The sequence below is a fragment of the Dendrobates tinctorius genome, unplaced genomic scaffold, assembly GCF_039654945.1.
Source record: "Dendrobates tinctorius isolate UK_male_01 unplaced genomic scaffold, ASM3965494v1 ptg000090l, whole genome shotgun sequence".
Taxonomy (NCBI): domain Eukaryota; kingdom Metazoa; phylum Chordata; class Amphibia; order Anura; family Dendrobatidae; genus Dendrobates; species Dendrobates tinctorius.
In genome coordinates, this window is record NW_027361758.1 from 200,890 (window position 1) to 217,106 (window position 16,217).

Consider the following 16,217-nt stretch of genomic DNA (forward strand, 5'->3'; position numbering starts at 1 on the left):
TGACCCCGTTCTTAAATGTCGCAACAGGTGAGGAAGTCGTTCATTATTCTAATTTTTTTTTTTTTTTTTTTTTTAACAAGACGCAAAAAAGTATAAAAACAGAGCCACCTACCGAGTTGCAAGCATTAGCACGTTCAATTTTGGACAGTCCCTTAAGATCGGTGTCAAACACATTCATCTTCTCAACCAAGCAGGTAAGAGCAGTTTCGGTAGCTTCTCCAACTTTTTCATAAACTCCTTTAGCCTGTATTGCAAAAAGGAAAAAGAAAAAAAAAAAGAAAAAAAAAAACACATTTACAAAAGGTGATAGATAGATATATATATATATATATATATATATATATATATATATATATATATATATATATATATATATATATATATATATATATATATATATATTATACACACATACAGTAAATATATATAGATATATAATTTTTTTTTTTCTATAAAACCAATGTGGCGCCAAAAAGGGAAAAACTGGAAGAAGTCCTGCATCATCTGCCATTGTCTGGGGCTCTGATGCTTTTTGCATACCCGTTTGATGCATTCATTTCATTGAGAAAGTTGCCCAGCTAGTAGAAAGTGGAAACACTGGATGCCAACATGCCATTCAATAATTCTCATACTTTCTAAGGCATTACACCAGTGCTAAACAGATTTCAATCATCAGTCATACAAACCTCATTAAAGTCCAAGGAGGAATCATTGCAAAGTGCACAAATGGTGGCAAGCTCCACCAGTCCCTCATACTGGTGACATTTCACAATTTTGTCATCTTTTAGCCTAAAAGAATACATGAAGAACATGAGAAGACAAGGTCTAGTGGAAGCACATGGATATAGGCATAGGATGGAGAATACATTTTAGGCTTCAGATAGGATTGCGTGGCAGGATTAGGCTAGCTGGTTGATTGTATTAGGCCACGTTCACACGTCAAGTATTTTACATCAGTATTTGTAAGCCAAAACCAGGAGTGGAACAAATACTGATGTAAAATGCTGAATGTGGCCTTAAGGGTTTTCTGAGCAAGGCATGCAAGTAGGCAGGGAAACTGGTCGGCAAGCGACTCCAAGCATGCAAACTGCATATGGGCGGCTACATGACAACCATTGGTAAACAGGGGAAACCGTAGGAGATCCCCTGCATAATTGTATACTTGGCCTGGAAAACCCCTTTATATATGGGGATCCACTCCCACCAATACACTCTTATGAAGACCTTAAAGGGTAAAAATATCAATACTACACATGAACATAAGTAACTTTGTAATATATCATAAGACCATTTCTCATGTCCCCTCTTGGACTGATCTTTCATTCTCAATTCACAGGGAACAGCTGTATTCAGTGATGACAGATTCCCCATTACTGAGATACGGTGCATTTAAAGTTCCATGAAGGGGGGGTGCTAAAAGCTGACACGTTCTCCTGAAACAGTTACAGTTTTCCACAGAACTTTATGAGCACCAACTGTAATCTTTCCGTAATGGGAAAATCTGTCTACACTTAACAGACTTTCCCCCGTGAATTTAAAATTTAGAAAAGGAATGAGTAACATGGGTGTAGAGAAGCGGAATTCTCTGTTAAGATAAATTACAAAGTTTCATACTTTCACAAGTGGTAGTCATTTACAAAAATATGTATATTTTTAATGACAGGTACTCTACAAATCTTTAATCTCTAGATCTATCTGGCTGTTTGATTTACAATTTATGGTAACGCCTGTGGCCATCTTCTGCAGGATATCAGAGTCAAATCTATTCTCCTAATGCCAGGGTAACTATTGTTTCCATAGGAGGGAAAAACACTTACTCAAATGTCTGATCAGGAGGCTCCTTCTGCTCTTACCAGCAAAAGTGGAGACAATTGTCTTGTATCGAAGTCAAAAGAGCCAAATTATGAAGCCAATTTCATTAAGAGGCGCGCACCATTTAAAAAAGGCGGCAAATTCATTACGAGGCATGCAGAAAGATCATCAGTAGCATTTTTGGCATACGTAATGCTGACGCTTTAGATTAGTTCGGCGGGCGGACGGGAGTGACCACGTTTCATTTCTGACTACTCTACAGCTCTGTCCATTTCAATGGAGAAGACTCAAACTGGTGAGAACGCCAGAAGTTACATTTGTGAACATTCTCAGACTTATCAAAAGCTATTACAAAAGTGTTCTGACACAAAAGCTTGGATGAATCGGCCCCAGAGAACTCTTCTAGTTGGCCATTTCCACCAGTCCTCTTAATCTTTGGTTTCAATGGAGACAAATGAGCCTTCTCCTTTTACCTTTATAGTAGTGAGAGGGCACATAGGAACCATACTCTTGTGATCAGTTATGGCATATTCTGTGGGTATATCAGTACATTGCTTTCACTCTAATAACGACGAGGGTATCCCAATATAGACATTAGCAAAAAAGAAAAAAAAAAAAAAGTTGGAATGACACCAAAAAAAGCATCAGCTTATAAAAGGGACAGAGCTAAAGAGATGACAAGGATTCTGAAAATAGCAAAGGAGGAAAATACCAACAAAAATGATGTGGGACTGAAGCCAGAAAGTGGAAATGAAAAGAAAGACTTACACTTCTCCCATGGGGGCATAAGTGGAGCCAGTGACTGAAAACTCATTCAGAAAACAATTATCGCCTTCAACTCTATCAACAACAAACATCTGGAAGAAGAGGGGGAAAAAAAAAAAAAAAAAAAATGGGATTAGTACGAGGCATTTTATGGCACACTCATCTACAGTTCTTTATAGTAAGCCCATGGGGACGACAATCAGAACATGACCAGAAAAGTTTTAGTGTTCAATTGATACATTTTGTCTGGAGCTGGCTTATGTTGCCCCCGCACTTCTGGAACACAATAACAGAGTGCAGCACAAAGCTAGTCCTAATCCTGCAACTTAGGGTACTTCACACAGAGATCGTTAGCGAGATCACTGAAATGTCACAGGTTTTGTGACGCAACAACGACCTCGCCAGCGATCTCACTACGTGTGACACATAGCGGTGACCTGCCCCCCGCTGCGATATCACTGATCGTGCTCGAATGTCCTAGGCCATTTTTTTGATCGTTGGTGTCCCGCTGGCCAGCATGCATCGCTGTGACGCCATAACGACGAGCAACCTCGTTCGTGACTCAGAACTCAGGGACGCAGGCGTGATTTTGCTTTGTCTTTTCAACGCCCCCTCAGCTCCAATTGGTGGTCTCAAATTAGGATTTTTGTAGCGTTTCCTTTTATAAGTTATCAATTATATGCAATCATAACATTTAGCATGTACAGTTATAATAATCGCGTGTCCCCGTGTCAGTGACTGGATCCACGAATAAATAGCGCACTAGCGACTCAGACAGGGACGCTGAAGCAAAACACGTAGTGATAGCGCAGTAATGGCCACCAATCAGAGCAGAGGAGCGTGGAAAAGGCAACGCTGAAGCACGCCTTTCGAGGTCGGAGTCGTCAGAATCGCTGCTGTGTGACAAGGTCCCAACGACGGCTGAGGTTGCTGCATCGCTGAGTAGATCTGCCTGTCTGACAGCTTACTAACGACCATGTAGCGACATACCAGCCATCCTTACCAGGTCGTATCGTTGTTGGGATTGCTGGAGCGTCGCAATGTGTAACGGGACCCTTAGATAGATTTTTCAGCATGAGTAAGATACACATCCAAGCAGTGAGACCTGACATCCAGGCCACAATGATCCACAGCAGCAGATATCAGCACTTTCCATTTCAAAGTCACAATATTTTGGTTTAAAGCACAGTAAGAACTTGCCAAAGCCTACACTGCATTACCTGGAAGCTGAGACTACAGAACCCGAACCGCCGATCAAGGTGCTTCATAACCCTGAACAAATCCATTGAAGACCATACCAGAAAGCCATATACACTGTATGTGCTATCAAAGCTCCCAGCACAAGTGTCAAGAGAAAGCTTCTGTTGGGTGAGTGGGGAATAAGGCTAAATAGGCCCTTCCGGCCTCCACCTAGAAAGTGGACACCAGTTTCATTTATGCTAACTATTGCTGTATGGAATAGCTGTAGAAACTAAAATGTTATGCCTTGATAAAATGCTAAAGCCTATAACTCCCGTCCCTGTTCCTGCGGTGTCAGCATCAGCACTCGGGGTCCCGAGGCTGTGATGAGATGTCCCATTCCACAATCGGCGCTGGCATCACTGTCTCTGCCTTCAGACAAACTGATCATGAAGAAGTAGTCCAGGCTGCAGCTGATCCTAAACTTCCTCTTCATGTTCAGTTTGTTCAAAGGAAGACAGTGACGCCAGCGCTGATTGAGCGTCAGCGTCACAAGACAGCATCACAGCCCTGGGGTGAGCAAGTGCTGACATTGCGGGAACGGCGCCGGCATGAAAGGGGAGTTTAGGCTTTATTATCAGGGCATAACATTAGTATAAGATGTTCTAGTAGTAAACCACCCCTTCCTCAAAACTGCACAGCATATTACAAGTATATACACTAGGGTGACCGGATCTCATATGGGGGGGAAAAAAAAAATGTCAGAATCTTGTTCGTCTGGACCCCACAAAACGATTCCCCTTTCCAGATATTGAGGGAGCCAAAATTTGAGCTCGATCAAACGACGTTAACCCGTGCCGCTCGTCGCTCAAAGTTTGAAAAAATCCAAATTGAGGTATTTTAAGATTTAGGTATTTTGCATAGTCTGTTAGACTATAAAGAATGTGACAACATTGCAGAAATAGCCCTGACCAAATTTTCGAACCATTTGTGGTATTTGAATGCAGAGTTGGTGGGATTATCGTTTTTTGATCCCACCATTACAGACAATGAAAAGTTGTTAATAGCTAATAAATTGCTCAGTAGCACAGATGAACCATCAGAGCACGCTAACCTACAGGAGTTGATAATTTTACATAGTTATCTTATCTATTCTAGAGCTTTTGTTAAAGTAGTTTTTGAAACGTCAGAATATAATGCTCGGCATTTGCTTACAACTTGCAGGACATATTGCTTTTGTTCTTCATCTTTTGTCAGAAGGTCATTAAAGTCGGTTACTTCCTACCTCTTAATTTTTCTTTCCTAACTTTTGGCTTTACAACCCTAGCGTGCTCTGATGGTTCATCTGTGCTACTGAGCAATTTATTAGCCATTAACAACTTTTCATTGTCTGTAATGGGATCAAAAAACGATAATCCCACCAACTCTGCATTCAAATACCACAAATGGTTCGAAAATTTGGTCAGGGCTATTTCTGCAATGTTGTTGTCACATTCTTTATAGTCTAACAGACTATGCAAAATACCTAAATCTTAAAAAACCTCAATTTGGATTTTTTCAAACTTTGAGCGACGAGCGGCACGGGTTAACATCGTTTGATCGAGCTCAAATTTTGGCTCTCTCAATATCTGGAAAGGGGAATCGTTTTGTGGGGTCCAGACGGACAAAATTCCGACATCGATTTTTTTGCGGTCACCCTAATATACACGCACGTCAGACTCATCTGGCTGTATACCTCGATTTGACACTGCAGTGTGAACTGACCCTTATAGGCACATCACATCTGAATATCCGGGGAGCTAGGGGTGTTTGCTGGCCCCTGACAACTTTCTGCATCAGTATATGAACATTTTGATGTGGTGTAAAGTAGTTGTTTACCACTGGCTTAAGTGAAGTAAAAGCATCAGTCCCGGTACAGAGAGAACAACCTTCATGTTACAGGATAAATAAAAATGTAAGATTCCCAAATATCATGAATATTGGAATGTAAACCATTTCCAACACATGAACTCTGTCAGCAGCATTGTTTATACCCACAGTAAACTTTGCAACCCACAAAGAAGTCACTCATTAGACAGCGTGCTTAAAAGGTGTTATCCGGGACCATTTTACTTTTTGCTTATGGGCCTAAAGCCCCAATTACACACTGCAATATCGCTAGCAATATCGCTGTAAAGTCACCGATTTTGTGACATAGCAGCGATATTGCTAGCGATATCGCTACATGTGATACTTACCTCCGACCGGCTCCCCCGCTGGTTATCGCTGATCGCGCGAGAAGCTCCTGGACCATTCCTCGTCGGTCACTTCCTGCGGCACCGAAGAGCGACGCGTGGAGCCGGGCGGGAGGACGCAGGATCGCCGCGTCTGACAGGTAAGTAGCGATCCCCGTCCCCAGCGATGTCGCTGGTGAGATCTGCCTGTGTGGCAGCTCACTAGCAACCACCTAGCGATGCACCAGCGATCCTGACCGCGTCATATCGCTAGTCGGGATCGCTGGTGCATCGCTAGGTGTAATGGTACCATAAGAACTTAGGTATTTCCAAGCCAATTGTGTCCGGGGCAGATGTCTGCTGTCTCGAGGTCATGAACCACCCCTGCGGCTTCTGATGACACGTGGACAGAGCAGTTGCTTTTCTACCGCTCCGTGCTGTTGATGGGACGCGACTGCAGATATCATGCAGATTTATAGCCCCGCTGCATAACTGCGAGGAGCCGAATGTCAAGCAGCAGGACAGCAGCAGTCCTGCCCAGTTGACATAGCAGCTTGGAAGCAGCAGAATCGCCAGCAGGAGCGGTCTGTGATTGCTTAGAATCGGCGCTGGGCAATAGTGGCAGGTAGTCAGTCCTTTGCCCCATGAGAAAAAATAAAAATTACCCAGATAACCCCCTTTAACAGGCCAACTACAAAAGTTATACATTTTTGTAATAGGTGATCATTAAACTCAGCTGCACAGTGGAGGCGCCTGTGTGACAGTCAGCATCTGCCTTTAACCCCTTAACCCCCAAGGGTGGTTTGCCCATTCATGACCGGGCCAATGTTTACAATTCTGACCACTGTCCCTTTATGAGGTAATAACCCTGAAACGCTTCCATGGATCCTGGTGATTGACATTGTTTTCCCGTGACATATTGTGTTAGTGGTAAAATTTATTCAAATAACTTGCGTTTACTTGTGAAAAAAAACGGAAGTTTAGCGAAAATTTTTTAAATTTCGCAATTTTCCAACTTTGAATTTTTATGCCCTTAAATCACAGAGATACGGCACACAAAAAACTTGATAACTAACATTTCCCACATGTTTACTTTACATCAGCACAATTTTGGAGCCAAAACTTTTTTTGTTAGGAAGTTATAAGGGTTAAAAATTGACCAGCGATTTCTCATTTTTGCAACACCATTTTATTTTTACGGACCACATCACATTTGAAGCCACTTTGAGGGGTCTATAGGATAGAAAATACCCAAAAGTGACACCATTCTAAAAACTGCACCCCTTAAGATGCTCAAAACCACATTCAAGAAGTTTATTAACCCTTTAGGTGCGTCACAGGAATTTTTTGAATATTTAAAAAAAAAAATGAACATTTAACTTTTTTTCACAAAAAAATACTTCAGGTTCAATTTTTTTTTATTTTACCAAGGGTAACAGGAGAAATTGGACTGCAAACGTTATTGTGCAGTTTGTCCTGAGTACGCTGATACCTGATATGTGGGGGGGGGGGGGGGGGGAAACCACTGTTTCGGTGCATGACAGAGCTCAGAAGGGAAGGAGCGGCGTTTGACTTTTTCAATGCAAAATTGGCTGGAATTCAGATCGGATGCCATGTCACGTTTGGAGAGCCCCTGATGTACCTAAACAGTGGAAACCCCGCACAAGTGACTCCATTTTGGAAACTAGACCCCCCCAAGGAACTTATCTAGATATGTGGTGAGAACTTTGAACCCACAAGGGCTTCTCAGAAGTTTATAACGTACAGCTGTACAATTAAAAAAATCATTTTTTCCAAAAAAATGATCTTTTCACCCTCAATTCTTATTTTTCCAAGGGTAACAGGACCCTAAAAGTTATTGTGCAATTTGTCCGGAGTACGCTGATACCCCACATGTGGGGGTAAACCACTATTTTGGTGCATGGCAGAGCTCGGATTGGAAGCAGCGCCATTTGACTTATTGGCTGGAATTGAGATCAGACACGTCGCGTTTGGAAAGCCCCTGATGTGCCAAAACAGTGGAAACCCCCCACAAATGACACCATTTTGGAAACTAGACCCCCCAAGGAACTTACCTGGATGTGTGGTGAGCACTTTGAACCCCAAGTGCTTCACAGAAGTTTATAACGCCCGGGCATTAAAAAAAAAAAAAAAAAAAGTTTTTTCCACAAACATGATCATTTAGTCCCCAATTTTTTTTTATTTTCCCAAGGGTATCAGGAGAAAATGGACCCCAAAAATCGTTGACCAATTTGTCCTGAGTACGCTGATACCTCATATGTCGGAGAAAACTACTGTATGGGCACACGTCGGGGCTCAGAAGGGAAGTAGTGACGTTTTGGAATGCAGACTTTGATGGAATGGTCTGCGGGTGTCATGTGCATTTGGAGAGCCCCTGATGTACCTAAACTATTGAAACTCCCCACAAGTGACCCCATTTTGGAAACTAGACCCTCACGGAACTTATCTAGATGTGTGGTGAGCACTTTGAACCCCCAAGTGCTTCACAGAAGTTTATAACGCCCGGGCGTGAAAATAAAAAAAAAATCATTTTTTTCCACAAAAATGATATTTTTGCCCCCAATTTTTTTATTTTCCTACAGGTAACAGGAGAAATTGGACCCCAAAAGTTGTTTTGCAATTTGTCCTGAGTAGGCTGATACCCCATATGTGGGGGTAAAACACTGTTTGGGTGCATGGCAGAGCTTGGAAGGGAAGGAGCACCATTTGACTTTTTCAACTCAGAATTGGCTGGAAATGAGATCAGACGCCATGTTGCGTTTGGAGAGCACCTGATGTGCGCAAATAGTGGAAACCCCCAATTATATCTCCAACCCTAACGGGAAAATGGAAATAAATACTTTTTTTAATTTTATTATTTTTCCCTAACTAAGGGGGTGAAATCGGGGGGTTTGAGTTACTATTTATGGCGGGTTTTCATATTTGGCAGCTATCGCACGCTAAAAGCCGCTTTTTATTGTATAAATAGTTTTTGCATCACCACATATTGAGAGCTATAATTTTTCCATATTTTGACCCACCGAGTCATGTGAGGTCTTATTTTTTGCGGGACGAGTTGACGTTTTTATTGGTATAATTTTCCGGCACGTGACATCTTTTGATCGCTTTTTATTCTGATTTTTGGGACGCAGAATAAACAAAAACCAGCGTTTCATGAATTTCTTTTGGGGGGTGCGTTTATACCGTTCCGCGTGCGGTGAAATTGATAAGACGGTTTTATTCTTCGGGTCGGTACGGTTACAGCGATACCTCATTTAGGTCTTTTTTTTATGTTTTGGCGCTTTTATGCAATGAAAACAATTTTATATAAAAAAACTAATTTTTGCATCGCTTTATTCTGCGAGCTATAACTATTTTTTTGCCGATGATGCTGTGTGGCAGCTCGTTTTTTGCGGGACAAGATGACTTTTCAGCGGTACCATGGATATTTATATGCGTCTTTTTGATAGCGCGTTATTGTACCTTTTGTTCGGCGGTATGATAAATTATTTTTTGTTTTTTTATTTTTTAAGGGGTTCGCTAAAGGGGTTAGGCTGGTTTCACATTCGCGCTTTTTAAGCGCACGCACGGCCGGGGGTAGCTCCGCCCCCGAGCCGGCTCTCTGCCCGGCGTGCCCGCCCCTTCCTTGTAGCGCCGCCTCCTAGCGCACAGCGGCGCCTGCGATCGGCGCACCTTATCTTTAGCATAGGGTGCGCAGATCGTGCGCAGGCCGTGCGCTAGTTGCGCTTTGACCTGCGCTGCGCACTTTTGACGGTGCGCCGTGCGCGCCAAAATCCGAAAAGTTTGATTTTGGCGCGCACGGCGCACCGTCAAAAGTGCGCAGCGCAGGTCAAAGCGCAACTAGCGCACGGCCTGCGCACGATCTGCGCACCCTATGCTAAAGATAGGGTGCGCCGATCGCAGGCGCCGCTGTGCGCTAGGAGGCGGCGCTACAAGGAAGGGGCGGGCACGCCGGGCAGAGAGCCGGCTCGGGGGCGGAGCTACCCCCGGCCGTGCGTGCGCTTAAAAAGCGCGAATGTGAAACCAGCCTTAACTAATGGGACAGTTTTATAGGGCGGGACGTTACGGACGCGGCGATACCAAATATGTGTACTTTTTTTTATTTCCAAAAAATGAATTAGGGAATATATATTTTTTTTAATTTAGCGATTTTTTAAAAATATTTACACTTTTTTTTTTTTAACTTTATTACATTGTCCCAGGGGGGACATAGCTGTCATGTGACAGATCGCTGATCTGTCACATCACAGATCACTGACAGATCAGCGATCTGTCACAGACACTGCACTTGGCTTCCTCGTGCCTGCGCTTTGCAGGCGCCGAGTAAGCCAGCTCCCTGCAGGCCCTCCGTAGGTCCCCGTCGCCATCTTGGAATCAGGGACCTGCAGGAATAGAGCCCCCCGCAGCAGCGCTGCACATTGCGCTGCTGTGGGGGGCTCAGGGAAGCACGGAGGGAGCCCCCCCTCCCTGCCGAGGCTTCCTTTTAACCCCTGGTACACCGCGATCGTGTTTGATCGCGGTGTGCAAGGGGTTAACGTGTCGGCCCTGACACATTGTGCCGGGTGTCAGCTGTGATAATCAGCTGACACCCGGCCGCGATCAGCGGCGCTCACCACGTGGGCGCCGCTGATCGCTGTGACGTACTATCCCGTCCCTGGGAATTAAGTCCCAGGGCACATGGATGGGATAGTACGTAACATGGCAGAAAGAGGTTAACTGCAGAGACCAGAGCTTGCACGTGATCGCTGTAGTTTAAATCGCATCATTGCAGAGATTGACAGCAGGATGTAAAGTGTTAAATACTGCTGTCACATGCACTGGCTTCAATGTTACCGTGGGGAACCAATGGGTCACCATGGCAGCCAACATTTGTTATAAAATACACATACAGCTTAAGCCCCCCCAATCCTCGTACATAAACAAATTAAAAATACTTGCCACCGTACTGACCGCGAGTTCTCCAAGTTCTCTTTAATAACAAAATAAACTATTTAAACCGTATGTTGTTAAATACCCAAGAACCCCCTCCCCCCCCCCCCAATCTCCAAAAAGAATTGACTTTTCAGTTACCACATTTCCCGGGGGGGGGGGGGAGAATGATCTGGCGACCCAGACAGAATTATGTCGCCAGATCATTTCTACTGCAGGATGAACGCCGCAATTGCTCATTTACGTTTGTGCCCCCCTCACAATTTAGCTGCACTTGGCATTTTTCCATTATTTTCTAGAATATTGTATGGAAAGATCAATGGCGCCCTTCAAAACTAAAACTCATCTTGCAAAAAGAAAAGCCCACATAAGGCTGGGTACATTGAAAAATAGGAACTAAGTGGCAGCAAAAAAAAAAAAAAAAAAAAAAAAAAAAAAAAAAAAATATATCCTCCCTTGTCATTAAAGTTACTTTGATGATAAAAACCGCGCCATCCCTGTCCACAGGCCGTCTGTGGTATTGCACCTTCCGCCTCCTTCGCTGGAGTAGAGATGGCCAGGAGCAGTGTTTCTGGTAACGAAGCAGCCTAGTGCTTGACAACCCCACTACATGCCGTCTCCATAGTAAGCCGGCTATACTCCTAGCAATGTGGCAGTAGTCGCATGCTTCTTGCTGACTTTGTAAATACTTCAAAGCGCTGGGATGAGTAACTGTTCCACACGACAGACTGTATGTACACACAGGACCTTAAGAAAACAGACGGCATAATGACGGCCGCATGAGCGACTTTTTGACTTTCCTGTCCGGTGACTTTTTGGCGAGAGGCTGCGCACTCTCTGCACATAGCAATTAATCTCAGAGTTGGGCTGCATTAGCCGGGTACAAAGGAAATCTGTGATGAATAGCTGGCAGAGGGTAAATGCAGGAAAGCATACTGCGCAGTGCTGGAGGAACATCCAAGGAGTCATTACGAGCAATACACGCTCGCTGCACCCATTCATAGAGCAGAAAACGGCCCATACAAAAATCAGGTTGCATTCGTTAGCCCCTTTAACGCCAATATATTGTAAACTGTAGGGGAAAAAAAGCCTTGCCCTGACTACAGCAGTTATGCATGAAGCCTGCAAGTGGTCTCCTCCTGAATACTGATCAGCGCCTGCTCCCTGGCGAGGACACAACTCTACATAGAAGGATTAGGTCAAGACAGTCGGCCAGTCCGATCCAGAGAGGAGTTCTAGAAAATCCTAATGGTTTACAATGCTGCACTGCCACATGACAGCAACGCATTACATGGACTGATTTTTATTTTTGCTGTTTGCGCCATTATCCATCACTTTACCCCTGCAGCTCAGAGAAATTGGATTTTAGGTTTCTTTTTAATATTCTGACAAAGACTCCACTCATTTCTCGTTAGAATGCAGCAAGAGATGGAAGGAGAAATTGCCCATTCATCCGTGACTCACTTAACAAGGCAATGCACCGCGGGCACAAGTGACGATCAGAACGATGAGGCGGAATCATCTGCAAGAGCAGCACTGCACCTCGCTCACATTCAAGGTGACACTGACAGCAGACAACACGCTGCCGTTACTAAACCCTCAGAAACCTACAGCAAAAGGGCTTTACTAGACAGCACAGGAAGACGTCCACCAACACAAGACAACTGCAAAATAGTACTTAAAGGGGTGATGTCACAAGGCACCATCTCTAATACACAGGGTACATATCAAATGTCGGATTACGGGGAATGTGCACCAATTACTAGAGTGGGAACCCCAAATCTCGCTTATCACCACTGCATGACTATAGTGAGGAGGAGTGAGTGGATCAGTAATTGTAGAATACCCTGCACTCTATATAATGTCTATGAGGCTGAATGAAACAGCCGATCAGCCCTAGAGACACAATAGTGGCGCAGGGCTCGGACCAACACTGCTCCAGCCAAACTACAAGGATCTCACGCAAGCTTCCATATACACATTACAGTTTCTCAAGTTTGGAAGTTAACCACAAATCCATGGGACAGGGGACAACTTCCCAATCACCGGGGTCCAACTGCTGGGACCCACATTGACCCAAAGAACTGATGCTATGGAGAGTCCAATGTGAATGGAACAGTGGATGCTCACATGTACCGCTGCTCCATTCATTCTTAATGGGTCTGGCAGAGATGGTCAAGCGATGCGCCAGGCTTGTCTTTGGCATTCCCATAATCAGCCTCTGCTCCATTCACACACATTTCTTGAGACACTTAAGGGTGGGACCATCAATGATCAGAAATTAACCATGCAATGGATAGGGGATAACTATGTAGACCATTGCCAGCGATCCTATAAGAAATGAATGGAGTGGCAGCGCACATGATTGACCACTGCTCCACTCAAATGGGGTTTTGCAAAGCAACGTTTCTCAGGAACAGTGGAGTACCATCGGCAGGACCCCCAATGATTGGGAAGTTATCTCCTGTCCCATTAATAGGGCATACCTTCCAAACTTGGGAATACCCGTGCTTTCTCCACTGTAAGCAGAGACCAGGACCCTCCCTGCTGCCATCCAAACAATAGTTCTCTTAAAAACATGCCCGACTGACATAAAAAGCAAGCATAATGGGGCAATATCTGTGGTATGCATATGACATTTCTTAAGAAGTAAACATGATGGGATTCCTTACCCTACAGACCGACATCTGGTTAGTGGTTAGAGTACCGGTCTTGTCAGAGCAGATAACCGATGTACAGCCCAGTGTTTCCACAGATGGCAAGCTCCTGACAATCGCATTTTTCTTTGCCATTCTTCTAGTTCCCAAAGCCAAACAAGTGGTGATCACAGCAGGCAAACCCTCGGGAATAGCAGCAACAGCCAGGGCAACAGCAATTTTGAAATAGTAAATAGCTCCTCTTATCCAAGAGCCTCCGTGTACAGGATCATTAAAGTGTCCAATATTAATGATCCACACAGCAATGCAAATTAAGGAGATCACTTTAGAAAGCTGCTCCCCAAACTCATCCAGCTTCTGCTGCAGAGGAGTCCGCTCCTGCTCTGTAGCCACCATTTCATCGCGAATCTTGCCAATTTCGGTGTTGACGCCAGTGGCTACAACTACACCAATGGCTTTCCCAGCAGCAATATTTGTACCCTGATGAAGAGGGGAAGAAAAAAAAAATTATGAAAATCATTCCACACTAATCCATGGATTAGAAGGGCTCGCACTACTGCACCAACATACAGAAAACAGCATGTTCTTCTTATCTTGATTTACAGCTCGAGGATCAGGGACTGGGTCCGTGTGCTTTATTACAGAGACAGACTCCCCTGGGGAGAAAGGGAAAAAAATGGCCATTTATAATTCACATCATATACACCTGGACGTTATACATCTTAAGACAAGGAAGTAAGTTTCCTTCAACGGTTTAAATTATTTTAACAAATACTACAAACAATACAAATGTAGCATTTGGCCTTGTTTGGCCTTTCTTTTGTGTTTCCCCATCATATACTAGAAGTTAGTTCAGATGGGGGGGAATGTTCCAGAAGAACTACAATTAAAGCCAATGCTTGAGCCACATTGGCAATGGTTGAAGTGACTTCATCATGCCAATAATTTGCACCCCTGAGCTCTTGGAGTTCGCAGTTATAAAGGATTCGGTTATTTTATACGATAATAAGTCTTCATGGACTTTTTATATTAATTTCTGTTCATTATGGTACACACAAGTGTGTTGTATTACACATACCTGTAAGGATTGACTGGTCTACTCTTAATGTGGTGGATTTTATAGAAGTTAGTCGTATGTCTGCTGGGACTTTATCTCCAACTAGAAAACAAAACAAATATAAACCATGTATTACAGAGGTTGCCTGGGACTTTCACACTGAAGACCTACACAGCAGCCCCACCAGTCAGCGGTTCCCAGTGTTGGCATTTAACTGCTCAGCTGCAGAGACGCACAGCACAGAACAGTCAAAAGAAACGTGGCCGCAGCGGGGTACTGTACCATCCACCCACTATTGATTAGAATAGGTTGTGAATGTGCAGTACCCAGTTAGGGAGCCGTGATGTGCAGTTCCGGTTGCCGCAAAATGATCGGCGGGGGTGCAGGGATATCGCAACCCCACCGATCAGACAGTGATGACCCATAGCAAGGGCAGGCCATTAGTGTTAACATCCCAGACAACCACTTTAATACTACAATGTGTAACAGATTCCTTTAAAAATACAGAATGAGAAGCAGAATGAGTGTGATACAATAACCATACAAGACTGAAAACTTTACTAACAGGTAGTTGTAGCACCTGCAGCCAATGTGCACAGACCAGTCGAGTGCGGCCTCAGGATAGAAAAAGACGTTACTGCTGCAGATGGGATGAATACGGTTGAGGCATAAGAGATTTCCTAGGAATGACTACAGGCCTGTGACTGGTGTAGAAAAGCTGCTCTTAATTCCTAGTATACAGATATGCATATAATGGTGGAAAAAAGCATCTGTAAGAGGCGGCAGAATAGACAGCTATCCCCAGTGGGGCTGCGGTCTGATAAATGGAGCCAAAGCGATATCACCCATAGGTTATACAGAACTTTAACGCAATGTTTAGCGCCTCAGTCACTATCTGTAAGGTATATACAAAGAGGCTAGCATGGTGAATTGTACTCCTCGGTACCACAGGGAGCGGCATGTGCCAGTAGTCCCTAGAGGGAGTCCTTATGCAATTACAAGTAATAGTTTGTTTTGTGTTCTTAAACCACCCGCAGGAAACCTTAGCAGGTTCAATAAAACACCTACGAGGCACGTATAAAATAATGGCTGATATATATATATATAGTCAGGAAGAAAACAAATGTCAGCGGCTGCGTATGGCCATTATACGCGATCTGTCATACCTCGCACCAAGCTTACAGTGATGCCAAAGGGTTAAAGGTCTTCTGCTAGTGACATGTGGGCCAGACTACACAGCCTCTACAGCGGCTAACACGTACAATAATGTATCATGAGAACAGGACCCTGGACAATCCTCAATCTATCGCAGTCAGTCATTTTCACCGCTGTCACAGAAGGCAAACGGGTTCCGACACAAATGTCATTGGCATACGGCCTAGAATTCCATTCTCAAGATATGCATCCCTGTGTGAAGTGCTGCAAGTCCCTACATGGGCATCTCTCTACAGATTCTATGGCAAAGTCCATACAATACTAAATATAAAAAGGTATTAGGAACGTGCTCCACATACACCAGCTACTTAACGTGAGTGCTGGAGGCCTGCAATAAACTGTCCTGATGTCTGGTCGTTAAAAGCAATC

At 44.0% G+C, this 16,217-nt stretch overlaps 1 protein-coding gene across 2 annotated transcripts in view; it reads right to left on the reverse strand.

Annotated features, from left to right (window-relative positions):
* The window catches only part of ATP2A2 (ATPase sarcoplasmic/endoplasmic reticulum Ca2+ transporting 2), a 60,956-nt gene that overhangs the window by 29,295 nt on the left and 15,444 nt on the right, over positions 1-16,217 (reverse strand). For both annotated transcript variants that reach the window (XR_012234207.1, XM_073585957.1), the window contains exons 6-11: positions 14,655-14,735; positions 14,147-14,232; positions 13,592-14,056; positions 2,581-2,669; positions 687-789; positions 113-244 (exon numbers count right to left, since the gene is read on the reverse strand). Coding sequence is in view for 1 of the 2 variants with exons in the window: in XM_073585957.1 (XP_073442058.1) it covers positions 113-244; positions 687-789; positions 2,581-2,669; positions 13,592-14,056; positions 14,147-14,232; positions 14,655-14,735 (956 nt within the window). In the remaining variant the exon portion in view is untranslated. The remainder of the gene's footprint in view (positions 1-112; positions 245-686; positions 790-2,580; positions 2,670-13,591; positions 14,057-14,146; positions 14,233-14,654; positions 14,736-16,217) is intronic.